This window comes from Clarias gariepinus, chromosome 20 (genome assembly GCF_024256425.1).
Source record: "Clarias gariepinus isolate MV-2021 ecotype Netherlands chromosome 20, CGAR_prim_01v2, whole genome shotgun sequence".
NCBI classification, from domain to species: domain Eukaryota; kingdom Metazoa; phylum Chordata; class Actinopteri; order Siluriformes; family Clariidae; genus Clarias; species Clarias gariepinus.
In genome coordinates, this window is record NC_071119.1 from 3,830,059 (window position 1) to 3,845,000 (window position 14,942).

Consider the following 14,942-nt stretch of genomic DNA (forward strand, 5'->3'; position numbering starts at 1 on the left):
CTTTCTCCTAATTTACAGTCTCCGTATTTTAATAATAAAATAGTGACCTTGCACTATAGCCATATATACACCCATCAGCTGTGACATTAGAACCACCTGAGAAAGAACGTCCCTCCAACCATGCTCTTGTCAAATTGGTCCCTATAGCCCTCCCAGGTTGCCTGATGATCGAGGAACCGGCATAGCCCATCCACCTACATTACTATTTAGAAATAATGTAAGATTTCACACAAGCTGCTCCGAACCGCAACTGGTTCAGCAGCAACCCACGTTTTATGTTCCCTATTTGTAAGTCCAATAGAAGTATTATTTTTAGCACATTAATGGAAAGTGTGGAACGCAGACCTCGCAAGCATGTGACACTAATAGACAATGGAGGAAGCATCTGATGCCATTCACAGAGATTGATCTGCCATGCCCGCCGTTGGTTCTAACAAATCATCGCAGAAAAATGCTATCCACGGATCAGAGGATCCGAGGTAGGATGCAGAGTAATCTTGATTATTGCATCGAGTTTTGCTACATACTACATAACATGGGGAACATTCGCGTTGCATAAAGTTTACTAAACTGTACTGTTAATGCTATTCCGGGGGAAAAAAATCAGAAATTTCACCAAAACAAGAATCTTATTTTCACATGCATTTGAATATGTCCTCATGAAGCCAAAACATGCATGAATACTTTTAATGGTAGTTTTATTGTTATTATTATTATTATTGATCTCATCAGTGTTTATTTGATGATCTGTAAGAGATAAGATTATAATAGTTGCGTATTTGGCGAAAGGAGAGTTATAAAAAAAAGAGAACATGATTTTGAGTGCTGTGTTTCACTCTACAATAGATGGATCGAAGTTCTGAACATAGTTCACCCGTCATTCGATGTTTAGAGTTTTAATTAATTGAGACATTTAGCAGAAATGTGTTTAAATGTGTTGGTGGAAAAAACTATATGAGGCAAGTCACAAAAGCACTGCTTGTTGCATATTTTAATATAAACAGTATTTACATTCATATATGTGGAATGTACATAAAGAAAACATTCAGAACATATACACACATTGAACCAACAGTACACTTTCCATAAATTCATGACAAAACAAATAACCCACTGTTGGTTGGTATATCTTGCTGTACAGAATCTCTTATTAGGCATGACAATAAGCAGTTATACAGTACACTGCAACATTCAGTATTTATTACCATTATTATCATTATCATCAGTGAAGGCAGTATGGCTAGATGACAACAATTACACCCCTTAGACGGAATCTTTTTACGTAAAAGAATTCGTAAAGATGGTCGGTTCAACTTGGGACGAATGTAAATGGTTCGCTCAAGAATGTTTTGTTAGATTAACGGAGAACAAAAAGGTGGATTGAACGCAATTTTTTTAACGGACTGAAGATCATGATTGACACGTTTAAGGCAACGTTCAAATTACATCACGTCACTTCATTTATTACATCAGAAAAAATTCTGATAGCTCAAAGTGATGAAGTCATGACATAACATGGAATTTCAGTTAGCGGTCGATGCTACAGTACGGGAAAAGGCTGCATGTTTTTTTTTTATTAAAGGGAGAGTTTTCTTGATAATTTACCTACACATCTGAGGTAAATGTTGACCTTCCCGATACGATACTCTAGTTTTTGTGGACATTATGTTCTTCTAAAATAATTTTACACTAAGCAAATTAGTATTTCTCATGTTTCCTAGGTGGCTAGCAATGAGAACTGTCACTCTCAGACCTTTAACCAACAACAACAGCTAACCATACTTGAACTTGTAGCATCTGTACAATCGGTTTTAGACGTACAATCGGATCTAAATGAAATGTTAACGGAATCTGTTCAGTTAATTTACAACAAAAAAAGCTCACCACGGTTTCCAGTGAAGTGAAACTATTTTTAATATTCCTGAATTATCAACAGTTTAAATTATTAACGCTTCTGTCGTCCTCAATGTGGTCATTGCATGCATGTGCGTGTTTAAGATGAAACCAAAAATATCTGATTAGAATCTCATCCAGTTGAAACCTATCGAATTGCTTAATGTGGATGAATAATCAATTATTAGAATCTTTAATGTGTGCTTGATATCTGGATATGTTCAAGTACAATGTGCAGCTCTGCTCGATAAGAAGTGTATACGCACTGTATTATACAACACTGTACAGCAACGCATAAACACTTCCTCTATATCATTCAGCATATACTATATAACCCATGTACACAGATCTATATAGGTTCTAAATATTAACACCTTTGTGTTACTATCACACTCATGCTACACTTTCTTCTGATTGTCTGGCAGGTGTCTGTTGTGTTCTTATACAGGGACACATTTAATAACGTAATCCTAATCTGTGTGGGAGCTTCAGGATCCTCGGCTTCCCAGAAATAAAGGGATCGGGAATGTAGTATATACTAGTTTTTCCAGGAAAGTTACAAGGTAAAGTTTTTTAATAAGGAAAAAAAATTAGATTGAGATGCTGTTGTATTACCTTAAACAGATCATTCATGCCCGAAAACCCTCCAAAGTGGCTAAATTAAAACAATTCTGCAAAGAAGAGTGGGCCAAAATTCCTCCAGCGAAGTGAAAGACTCATTGCCAGTTATCGCATATGCTTGATTGTAGTAATTAGGTTTAGGGAGCAATTACTTTTTCACACAGGGCTAGGCAGGTTGGGAGAGCTGTTTTCCCTTAATAAATGAAATCATTATTTAAAAACTGCTTTATATGCTATTATATGCTGATGATATCAGGATAGGGAATGTAGATTTCCAGAACTGGGGATACACCATATTCAAACATCATTTTTCTGAAATAGAGAATATAGTATATTCCAGTGTTCCCAGAATCAGATTTTCTACATATCCCAACTTTGCCTTAATAGGGGGTACAGAATAGTTCAGGGAATATATCCAGTTATCCAGGACAGTCAGTATGATTTAGCCAAATGTGTCCAGAACAACGGTCTATGATATAATACAATTACTTCTGCCAGGGTAGAAAATATATCATATTATATATCCAAATATTCTGATGTGTGTATATATATATATCAGCGGAATATATATATCCAGCAGGACAGAGATGATAGTATTTCCCAGGAATCTCAGGATATGGTGTATCTGATCTTTTTCTGCTGGGAAATACAATGTTCTCTTTTTGATATGATGAATATGACATTCCTTTGTCTGGGAACATTTGGCTTTGTTATGTTCCCTGGAATATATTTTATTCCCTGTCAAGTAAAAGTTTGGATACACAATAGAACCTTGAATTGCGAGTTATTACGCTCACGATATGGCATATGAAACATCCCAGTGTTTATGAGATGGAGAATACTGCAATGTCTGTTTCTATTAAAAAAAGCTAAAGCTAAGGAATGATATTATTTTCATATCATCTAGTTATGTGAAAGTCCAGGATAAAGCGTCCCAATATTGGAAAATAAACACCTGCCTGAAACATACTCACTCACACACACACACACACACACACACACACACAAAGCTTAGATGCTTTCTGACGTGCACACATAATGTGTCTGTGTGCAGACTCGCACACCTTCAGACTGTAAATGCGGGAGAAGATAAATACATAAACGCCCCCACAGAAGAAAAGGAAATTACACTGAATAGACAGATGATTGATCACGCAGCGTGTGAACATAATAACGCCGCAAACCTCTACAAATAACGCCCGAGTTCTCTGCCTTTCATCTCAGACCTATCAGACTGTGTCTATTTTCTGCTAATGAAGCACTTGCCGTCTCACTCCCTCTACCTGTCTCATCCTCCAGATTCTGTCTTCGCTCCTCGTGCCGTGCTGAAGGAACAGAAGGAAAAAACACACCTGATCCTTTAGCCATTTAGAAAAGCACACCGGTTTGATTGACAGCTAATTTGCACGTACATCCCTTTTTCAAATATTCGCTACCCACAATGCCTTGCAGCATCTGCGCCCTGGGGTTCTGAACTCGGTGGTTTCTAGAGACTTCCATGTACTGTGACTGACAGCCCGAGACACGCTGACACACTCGAGCCAACAAACAAAAGGAAAAAATAAGCTTTCTCGCTTTCTCTCTCTCTCACACACACACACACGCCGACACTACATGCTCTGCTGGCAAGCTTTTAATTCCCTCGGCTTTAAATCGATTCCCCAATTTCCTCTGCATTGCAGGAACCAACACACACACACACACACACACACACACACACACGCATTCCATATTTCTGTCACTTCTTGCAAAGTAGTTAAACAAGGCCACATCAAACAAGGCACATGACACATGAAATAAATAATCAGAAAAGGAAAAAAAGAAGAAGAGAGGAATAGAAACTAGTGAATATAAAAAAAGAATGCAGGCGTCCATCCATCCTTTTATTTAAGCATCCATCCATCTGAATGTTTCTCCTATTCATTGTTTGTTTGTTTTATCTAATCCAACCACCCGCCCCTTTGTTCAGCCAACCATTCAGTTTTTTCTTTATCCATCCATTTATCCATTTATCTATTTATTCTGTGGTTTACAAAACCATTGTTCATATTTCTCATTTCCCCTCATCAAGCTATCCATCATGACCATCCATCTTTCCCCTTCTTCCTTGTTTTATTTTTTAAACCAAATAATCAATACAGCTATTCCTCCCTCCCATTCTTTTTTCCACTAAACCGTTCATCTATCCATCTATTTCTTCCTTTCATTTTCCCAAATCCCATCCATCCATCCCTCGCCAAACCATTTCCCTTCATTCTTGTATTTTATACCCTAACCATCAATCCCTTTCTTCAACCATCCATTCCTTCCAAATATTGTTCGTTCTTATCCATCCATTCCGCGTTTCTATCCATCCCTCTGATAAACCAATGTACCCTGAACATCCTAATTATGTGTGTGTGCATGTGTCACCCACATCTCTGAGCGCGTCTTAACCATCCCTCTTGATTCCAGATTAAATGTGTGTGTGTGTGTGTGTGTGTGTGTGTAGTTCTTTTCTTCGCCTCCATGTCCAATGAGAAAGCTATGAGGTTACTGTACACAAATCACCACGGTAACAGTCCTCAGGGGGCGGAGCATCACAGCTTGACGGCGACCACACAGGCTCCGGCTCGGCCCAAGCACAAAGGTGCCACCTACAGTGCACACACACACACACACACACACAGTGTTAAATTATAGTTTATTGCGATTTATTTCATCTTTCTATAATACACCAGCAGGTATAAAGTGAAGTGTACAACAAGGTATACAGTGTGTGTGTGTGTGTGCTTTTTTTCAGTTCACAGTTTCTATTTTCACTTGGCTAAGGCACCAACACAATTGCAGAAAGGTGATACTATTAATGTTGAGCCAATCTTGTACACTAACACGCGCACACACACACACACACACACACAGATCTAATACACTTGTTATACATGACACTAAAACTACACACCTTCAGTCCGCTGACAAAATTAATTTTTTCCAAAACAGGATGACAAGAACACAAGTCTGTTTCTATGGTAACCGCTTTACCTTATCATATGTGTGTGTGTGTGTGTGTGTTTAGAAAGAAAAAAAAATTTTGTACTAACTGAAAGCAAAGCGCCATTACTTTAATTTAATTAACTATATGATGCGTGTTACTGTGATAAAAGATTAAACGTTTAGACAGAAAGACGGTGCCACATACAGACAGACAGTAAAGACAGACAGACGGTAAAGACAGACAGATCAATAGGCGGTCAGACAGATAATGAGACAGACAGACAGATGATGAGACAGACAGACAGATGGTCCGACAAACTAACGGGGAAACAGATAGCCGGTGCAACAGACAGACAGACTGTGTGACAGACTGTGTGACAGACTGTGTGACAGACTGTGTGACAGACGGTGAGACAGACGGTGAGACAGACGGTGAGACAGACGGTGAGACAGACGGACACAATGAAACGGGCAGAAAGATGGTCAGACAGACAAACGGGGAAACAGATAAACGGTGAGACAGATGGTGAGACAGGCAGACAGATGGTGAGACAGGCAGACAGACTGACGATGAGACGGACAGCCGGTGAGACAGACGGACCTGAGTCCACTCGTTGGTCTGGGGGTCGTACGCCTCCACGGTGTTCAGGTAGACCTGGCCGTCGTAGCCTCCCACAGCGTACAGCCGGTCTCCGAGTAAACACACCCCCACGGCGTCCCTGCTGACGCTCATTGGGGCCACGGCCGTCCAGGTGTCCGTCTTCGGGTCGTACCTGTGAAAAGGGGGCGGAGCTTTAGTCACAATACGGCAGTATGGGCGTCACAGACATGGCTCTATTCTGGAATAAATGCGAATGCAATTAAACTTGAGAAGGAGGATTATTTCAGAGATCCCCAAAAAGATTTAAAGAAGGGTCAACTGGTGGGCGAAGCGAAGTTCTAAGCTGGAACACTGTACGAGGACGTCCAACAAGAAGGACACTTCCACCTCTCCCAGTACAGCTCATACGCTCGACTGAACAGTACGAACTCAGAAACCTGGTGTGAAATATCCAGTGTGTGTGGGACTGTTTGCGTGACCTCTGACCCCTCACCTCTCGACGCAGTCCGAGAGCCGGGAGGCGAGGCTGGAGGCGGGGGCGTCGTGGCCGCCGATGGCGTACAGAAAGCCGTTCCAGGTCGCCACGCCGACGCCGCCTCTGCGCTTGGCCATGGGAGCGCACGCACTCCATTTGTTCGTGTGAGGATCAAAACACTCGACTGACTTTAGACACGAGCTGCCGTCTCGCCCTCCTACTGCATACAGCCTACAGACAAGGGAGAAAGAGAGAGAGGGACATAAACCGAAAAAATAAAAAAGTCGAAGAAATTACAAAGTGAGGCACAGACAGGAGAGAAATAAGTAAAAGGAGAAGGCAAAAGTAATGAAAAGGTGGAGAAAGAGATAAAAGTGACAGAAAAACAGAAGAAAATGAAGGATGAGATGAAAGAAAAAGTAGAGAGAGCAAACAAGTAAGAGTGAGAGGAAGAAGGAGGAGGAAAGAAAAGAAAAAGGAAAGAGAGAATGGTACGTAAGACAAGTGAAAAAAAGAGAAGGAAAAAATTTATAAGTGAAAGTGACGTCCAAAGCATGGAGAAAAAAAAGTGAAAGAGATGAAGAGAGGAAGAAGAGAAAGGAAGGAAGGAAGCAGTCAGGATGAAAGACAAAGGAAAGGCCGAGAAAATAAATAAAGAACAGAACAATTAAAAGAGGGAAGAGAGAACGAAAAACCTAAACTAAGAATGGAGAAAAGGAGAGAAAGAAAAGAAAAAAGAAAAAACAAAGAACAGAGCAAGGAAGACAGAAAGGGAGAGAGAAAAGGGAGCACACACTTGCTGTTCAGCACGGCCACGCCCACTGTGCTGCGGGGCGTGGCCATGGATGCGACGAAGCTCCACTGCCTGGCCTGAGGATCCCAGCGCTCCACCGTGCTCAGGTAACTCCATCCGTCATGACCTCCGACTGCGTACATGGGGCCCTCCAACACTGCGACGCCTACACACACACACATCGTTATTATATAGAAACCCCTCCCAGAGCACACGGTGAGAGGACAGCGGCGTCTCACCCAGGCCGTGGCGATGTGTTGCCATGGGAGGCATGATGCTCCAGGTGTTGCTGCGCGGGTTGTAGCACTCCACCGTGTTCAGGGTCTTCAGGCCGTCGCGGCCCCCCACCACATAGAGGCGCTGGTCGATGACGGCCACGCCGAACTGCAGTCTCCGCCCGCTCAGCACGCCCACCTGCCGCCACGTGTCCCTGCGCACGCAGTACTGCTCCATACTCGTCGCTCCTGGGATCAAACTGCCGTTAAGATTCCTGTGACTAGTTTAAGACCTCACGAGTATGAGCTAGTAGAGGTTACCCTTGGTGGCGTCCATGCCGCCGACGGCGAACAGCGCCCCCACGGTGGCCTTCCGCGGCCGCGTCCTCGGGCTCTGCAGCAGCGGTCGGCGCTCGGGCAGCAGGTGGTACTTCATGGCCTCCATGACCAAGCGCTGGCACTCCACGCTGTCCCTCAAGAGTGGGTTCGACTCCATGTCTGCTAGGAACTAAAAAACACAACACAAGCTCCGTTTAACCAACTTGCTCCTCTATTCACCTCTTGCTCTTTCTCCCGTCATTCTCTCTCTTTTCCTTTTTATCTCCTCTGACTCTCACTCATTCTCAAAACATGTGAGAACATTCCAGGTTTGTTCCGTTATAATAAACGAATCAGTAGTTATAACTTGCTAAAAATAAATAAATATAATAAACAATGATAAAACATGTTTTCGAGATGTTTTGATCTTGATATTAGTAGGATCTTTATGGAAGCTTCAAACTGGGACCTCCATTTCAAACCACAGTTTAACTTCAGGTCTAGAAGATTTCATGGTTCTGAGTCCAGAGGGAACGCAATCGTACACTGAACCCCCGAAACCACCAGGTACCCGGTCAGAGTCTGGGGAAAGGTAGCACGCAATAGGAGGAATGAGTGGTTGAGCAGAAGATATATTCGCAAAGTTCCACTCGTTATTTATAGATAGATTTGTTTTTCTAGGAGAATCTGAATGATTCTGAAGTTCTCCGCTGTGTTTATTAAACCCATCAGGTACACCGGCACTACACGTTTCATAAACCTAGCTTACATCACGCAGACGCCTTGGCTACCCCACCATCCATCTTTGCTTTCATTCCCTTCTATCTCTTCATACATCACCGCACTTAAAAAAAAACAACATACACTAAAATGTTTCTCTGTAAAGCAGCCCGGCGGCAGCTGGGTCGCTCTGACAGAGGGATATATCCAATATCGTATTTCATCAGACAGGCGGCAGAGTGAGCCACGGAGCTGGGAGTGAAGGGAAAAAAGTCAGCGAGGAGGATGAAAGGCGCCGCGATTTCCATTTAGATTGAACGGAACGGACACGGCTGAATCGTGTGTCTCGCTCAGAATGCGCTTGGATGTCATCTCCGCTTCTTTCCTTCAAGGCCGCGATCTGAAGTGTCGCAGAAAGTTCACCGGGGACGAGAGTTTGAGCGAGCGATGACGGAAAGGAGAGCTAATTAAACAAAGAGGTGTCCGAGGTGTGGCAGGCAAGGTAGCACTCCCACATCTACCGCTACGACAAGGACGCGCTTCCGACTAGCTTGGACTTGGACGGATAAAAATGAGTCAGAGACAAAAAGTTTTCTTTCCTCATTTGTTTTAACAGGCACTTTCCCACTTACTGTAGTGTGTGTGTGTTTGTGTGTGTGTGTGTGTGTGTGTGTGTGTGTGTGTGTGTGTGTGTGTGTGTGTGTGTGTGTGTTTGTGTGGGGCTGGTGGATGAATACACAGAGGAGAAAACTGATGCTTGAGGCGGTTTGTGTTTGGATGTGTGGGTGTGTGTATAAATAAAAAGAGTGTGCAGAGGAACATCCTGTCTAAATAAACCCAGACCCTCCTGATACCATCACACACACACACACGTACAGCAAACAATTTAAAAATCATGAACATGACTGATGGACAGACCAACATCAGATTGCAGTGATCTGACTGAAGAGTAATGGACAGACTTTTAAATGATGGATGGATAGATGGATATATAGATAGATGGGACTGTGACAGAGAGACGGGTTAGTCTCTGGCAGATGTGAGTGAGTGATCAGTGGATGAATAGATGAACGGAAGGCTCCCTGGTCTGTTAGTTGTTGGATGGATAGAAGGATGGATGGAACTGTGACAGACAGAATTTGTCTCTGATGAATAGAATGATGGATAGATCAGCTGGATATGTGAACAATAGAAGAAACTGTTTCACAGGCAAATACGTTTAAATGAAAGATTGACAGAAAAACTGATAGATGAGTGGAACTTTTTGAATAGCAGATTGGTTTTGTGATGGATAGAAGGATAGAAGGGTGGAACTGTCTAACAGGATCGGATTTGTAATTGGATAGATGATTAGGTAAAAGATGCAACTAATTAAAGATGAGTGGATAGAACGTTCTGATTAGTAGATTAATATTGTGATGGATAGAAGGATGGAAGGATGCATGGAATAGTCAAATTGGCAAGTTGTTTTTGGCAATGTATGGAAGGATGAATGAAACTGTCTGACTTAATGGATGGAAACATAACAATGAGAGTGTTTTTAATGTATAGAAGGATGTATGGAAAAATGAATGGAAGGATGAAACCTTATGAATAGCAGATTGGTTTTGTGTAGTTTTTAGATAGATAGATAGATAGATAGATAGATAGATAGATAGATAGATAGATAGATAGATAGATAGATAGAATTGTCTGACTAGCAGGGGCAGTTTTCGTGATGGATGGGTAGATGGATAGAACTGTCTGACTAGATGGATGTATTGATGCAACCATCTGACTGGATGGATGAAGGGAATGATAGAACTGTCTGAGACTGGATGGATGGATAGATAGATAGATGAATGGAGGATAGAACTATGACTAAATAAATGGATAGATAGATGGATGGATAGAACTATGACTAAATAAATGGATAGATAGATGGATGGATAGAACTATGACTTAATAAAGGGATAGATAGATGGATGAAACTGTCTAACTGGATGGTTGGCTGGATGGATGTATTGATGTAACTGTCTGAATGGATCGATGGATGGATGTAACTGTCTGAATGGATCGAGAAATTGATGAATGGATGGAACTGTCTGACTATATGGATGGATGAAACTGACTAGATGGATGGATGAAACTGACTAGATGGATGGATGAAACTGACTAGATGGATGGATGAAACTGACTAGATGGATGGATGAAACTGTCTGACTGGATGAATGAAACTGTCTGACTGACTGGATGAATGGATGAAACTGATGGATTGGATGGATGGAACTGTCTGACTGGATGGATGGATGGATGGATGGATGGATGGAACTGTCTGACTGGATGGATGAAACTGTCTGACTGGATGGATGGATGGATTGATAGAACTGTCTGACAGGACAGATGGTCGGACGCGCGGGCCGACCTGGGGTTTGAGCAGCGGCAGGCGGACGTGCTGGAGCAGCGCGGGGAGCTGAGTCTGGCGGGTCTCGGCATCGTACTGCACCCAGCTGAGCAGAGCCGACACCACCGTCTCCTCGTCTGGAACGTTCATATCATCCGATACCAGGAGCTTCTCCACCTCACACGCCGGGAGCAGCAGGAACTCCTGATTCTTCATCACACCCAGGAAGTGCTCCTGAATGGGAAGATATTAAGGCTAAGGGGAGGGCTGGACACAGGGATGTCATTCACGTGTGCTCATCTGCATATGCGGCCACACCCACCCAAACCCAAGGGTGACCAGCTGATAATAAAACAGTAGTATATACTTCCAATATTATATCTCAAGTTATATAATTAAAAGACTGAAAAGAGAGAGAGAGAGACAGTGAAGAAGAGAGAAAAAGAAAGAGAGATAAAACAGACTCTGAGAGGAAAGAGTGAGCCAGTCTGAGCGAGAGATGAGGAAGGGACTCAGTGACATCTCAAAAAAGAGACGATGTCCAGGCGATCTCCATGACAACCCAAGGCCATGACATTAGATGAAAAAACCTGGAGTTTCTCCAGATAACCGCTAGTGTGACCACACACACACACTATCCTTTGCACACAAGCATGGATGTGTGTATATGTGTGTGTTTGGGTAAAGAGTTAATCCGGGAGGGGGATAAATCCTCTAGGAAGTGGAAGGAAAAAATAAATCAATGAAAGGAAAAGACAAAACAGGAGTAAGAAACTGAGAGGGCAAGTGCTAATAAGTCCCTTTTGAGATTATTCTGTAGACAGTCAGTGACTATGATATACCTCTGTCTCTCTGTAAAGGGGGTGTGGCCATTGTGAGCAGGAAATGCATTCTCATGCACATGTGTGTGTGTGTGTGTGTGCGTGTGGTATTACCATGGTGTAGTTGTGGGCCACTTTGTGTAGGTCCTGACAGCCCTGGGCGTCGGCGAACGATCGGATTCCCAGACAGTTGGACGGATGCAGCTGCTTCATCAGGTAGCTACAGCAGGCCTGAACCACGGCCGAGAGCTGCAGCAAACACGCCGCCGACAGCAGAGCCTCGATCGTGTCCTCCCTCATCTCCAACCGTCCTGAGAGAGACAGAGAGAGATGATCGATGTTCGATGGATCTCCGTCATTTCCATAATGTTTTATTATAAACTCTAGCCTCTCTTACCCGTGTAAGCATACTGAACCAACACCCACAATGCATCTGGGTCCACTCCCTCCATCTTCACCTCCTCCTGTTTGGCCTCCCGGACATCACTGGTGAACATGGCGGCAAAGTAGTCTGACACGGAGGACAAGACTAACCTGATACACAGAGAGAGAGAGAAAGAGATCAGTTTATCTTCACTAGAACAAAAACCATAGAAGTTGCAGCTTCTTCATTAGTACAAAAACATAAAAGCCACACCCCTATATTGGAACTGAAACACGGAAGCCACGCCTCTTTCACTGGAAGCATAAAAGCCACACCCCTACATTGGAACTGGAACACGGAAGCCACGCCTCTTTCACTGGAAGTGAAGCATAAAAGCCACACCCCTAGATTGGAACTGAAACACGGAAGCCACGCCTCTTCCACCGGAAGTGACACATAAAAGCCACGCCTGTGTCAATGGAACCAAAACATGGAAGCCACGCCTCCTTTACTAAAACCAGAGGATAGAAGCCACGCCTCTCTATACATTAGACCCCGAAATATATAAGCCACACCTCCTTCTCTGCAACTGAAACAATACGGCCACACTCATTTACTTAAACTAGAGCATAAAAGCCACGCCCCCTTACACAAACTTAAACACAGAAGCCACACCTTCACTTAACCTGAAACGTTAAGGCCACACCTCCTTCATTGGAAATGAAACGTTGCAGTCACGCTCTTTTACTTGATCTGAAGCATAAAAGCCATGCCCCTACACTGGAGCTGAAACACAAAAGCCCCGCCTCCTTCACTTGAGCCGAAACATAAAAGCCACACCTCCTACATTTGAACTGAAACTTTTAAGTCACGCCCCCTCATATGAACTTAGACACAGAAGCCACGCCTCCTACACTGGGACTGGACTAGGAAGCCACACCCTTTCACTGTAATTAATTTGCAGATGCCACGCCTTCTTTATTGGTCCTGAAATCCAGAAGCCACGCCCCTATACTGCCATGACCACGCTTATAAATTTTAAATGGAAAGTGGAAGAGCTAATGAGAAAGGCGATTAGAGAGGAGCTTTATCTCAGATACTGGAAGCACTGTGACGGAAAGGATAACGCTGTTCAATTCAGCGCTAATCTCTCGCTCTTTGTTTCTCACACACACACACACACACACACACACACACACACACAGCGCTTGCAGCATTAAATCTATTAGTCCGACAGCTCTTTTAGAGTACAATCATTAAATGTGTGTGTGTGTGTGTGTGTGTGTGTGTGTGTGTGTGTGTGTGTGTGTGTGTGTGTGAACATATCAGCAGACAATACATCGCATGCTTCCACTGTCCCTGTGATGTCCTCTTCAGCTGCGAGTGCTAAAACAAAGCTTGAAAGGTGGCTTTGTGAAGCTTTTGTATTTAAGCAGCATTAAGAGTCGGTAATAAATCAGTCGATAACTCGGCGTCACGCAGGAGTCTGACCGGCTCTCACAGCTACTTCATTATTTATTCATTCACTCCTCCATCTATACGTCCACTGGACACCGGAGTGATACAACCCACAGCTGAGCTTTGCTTCACACTAATCTATAAAACACGAGTACACACGGAAAACATCAGATTTTTATCTGTTACAGTGCCAGGAACGTAAATATTGATGTTTATTTTTCCCTTAGCATAAGAAAATGTAAAGCTCTAAATAAATTAATAAACACTTTCTATTCAACAAGTTATTTTTATAATAATACACATATAACACAACAACCGCTTACATATCTACAAACTAAAAATAATGCCAAGGTTGTTGCTTAGCAACAATTAAATGGTGCTAAATGGTGCCCAAAAAAATAATGACTTTCAAATATTTTTTGTGGAAGATGTCGTTATGACAAAGATGGTTATTAAGAGATCAGGGTTTTGTGAACACTTTCATAGCTGTATCGTCCTGTTGAATTTTATTACATTTTCTGATAATACTTTATTAACTTTTTTTTTTAAATCACAAAAAAAAATTACATTAAGGACAGTGCGAGCTGTTTTAAAATTGAAATTTGTACATTTAAAACTGAAATTTTTATATTTAAATTTTTTATCCTAATTTTGACAACTACATTTAAAACATTGTCAATTTAAATTACATTTTTACATTGAAGTTAAAAATTGCCCGTTTAAATCTAAGATTTTAATTTTAACATTAAATATTAAATATTATGTTTTACACTAAAAACTGTTTTTAAACATTTAAAATGTGAAAAAATTCTGTTTTAAACGTGGAATTTTCTTTACAAAATTTTTTTTTACATTTAACTTCGAAAATCTACAAATAAAAACTAACATCTGGCATTCAATATTAAATTAAAATTGTTAACGTTAATTAAGAAATAAAATAAAAAAGCCATTATAACACAAAACTTTGAAAAAAATCAATTATCAATTTATGACAATAGTGGTAATTTATTGTAATATTGCATAAGCCTAACTGTCTATCTGTTTAAAACAAGAAGAAAAAAAAAACTCGCTGCTTCTTTTGTTGCGTAGTGTCTTAAAAATTAAAATGTAAACATATAAATAAAAAGAAACTGTTTCGTACTTGCTTCCATACTGGAAATTGACAAACTTATTCACATTTATTCTTATTTTTCTAAAACATTTTTATTGTAAATATTGGTAGTTGGAGAGAATCCTACGGAGAGCCAACCTCAACCTCAAGGAAAGGAACCTCAAGGAAAGATGGAGAAATGGAGTCTGTGATGTCA

The 14,942-nt window shown here is 41.8% G+C and overlaps 1 protein-coding gene across 2 annotated transcripts in view; it reads right to left on the minus strand.

Annotated features, from left to right (window-relative positions):
• Positions 1-976: 976 nt before the first annotated feature.
• The window catches only part of klhl5 (kelch-like family member 5), a 21,456-nt gene continuing 7,490 nt past the window's right edge, over positions 977-14,942 (minus strand). Inside the window, exons 3-11 of one of the 2 annotated variants that reach the window (XM_053480315.1) lie at positions 12,211-12,347; positions 11,928-12,124; positions 11,014-11,226; positions 7,893-8,079; positions 7,596-7,820; positions 7,360-7,522; positions 6,582-6,794; positions 6,089-6,260; positions 977-5,150 (exon numbers count right to left, since the gene is read on the minus strand). In XM_053480315.1, coding sequence (XP_053336290.1) covers positions 5,094-5,150; positions 6,089-6,260; positions 6,582-6,794; positions 7,360-7,522; positions 7,596-7,820; positions 7,893-8,079; positions 11,014-11,226; positions 11,928-12,124; positions 12,211-12,347 — 1,564 coding nt within the window. In that variant the 3' untranslated portion in view covers positions 977-5,093. The remainder of the gene's footprint in view (positions 5,151-6,088; positions 6,261-6,581; positions 6,795-7,359; positions 7,523-7,595; positions 7,821-7,892; positions 8,080-11,013; positions 11,227-11,927; positions 12,125-12,210; positions 12,348-14,942) is intronic. The other variant, XM_053480316.1, reaches the window with a different exon arrangement.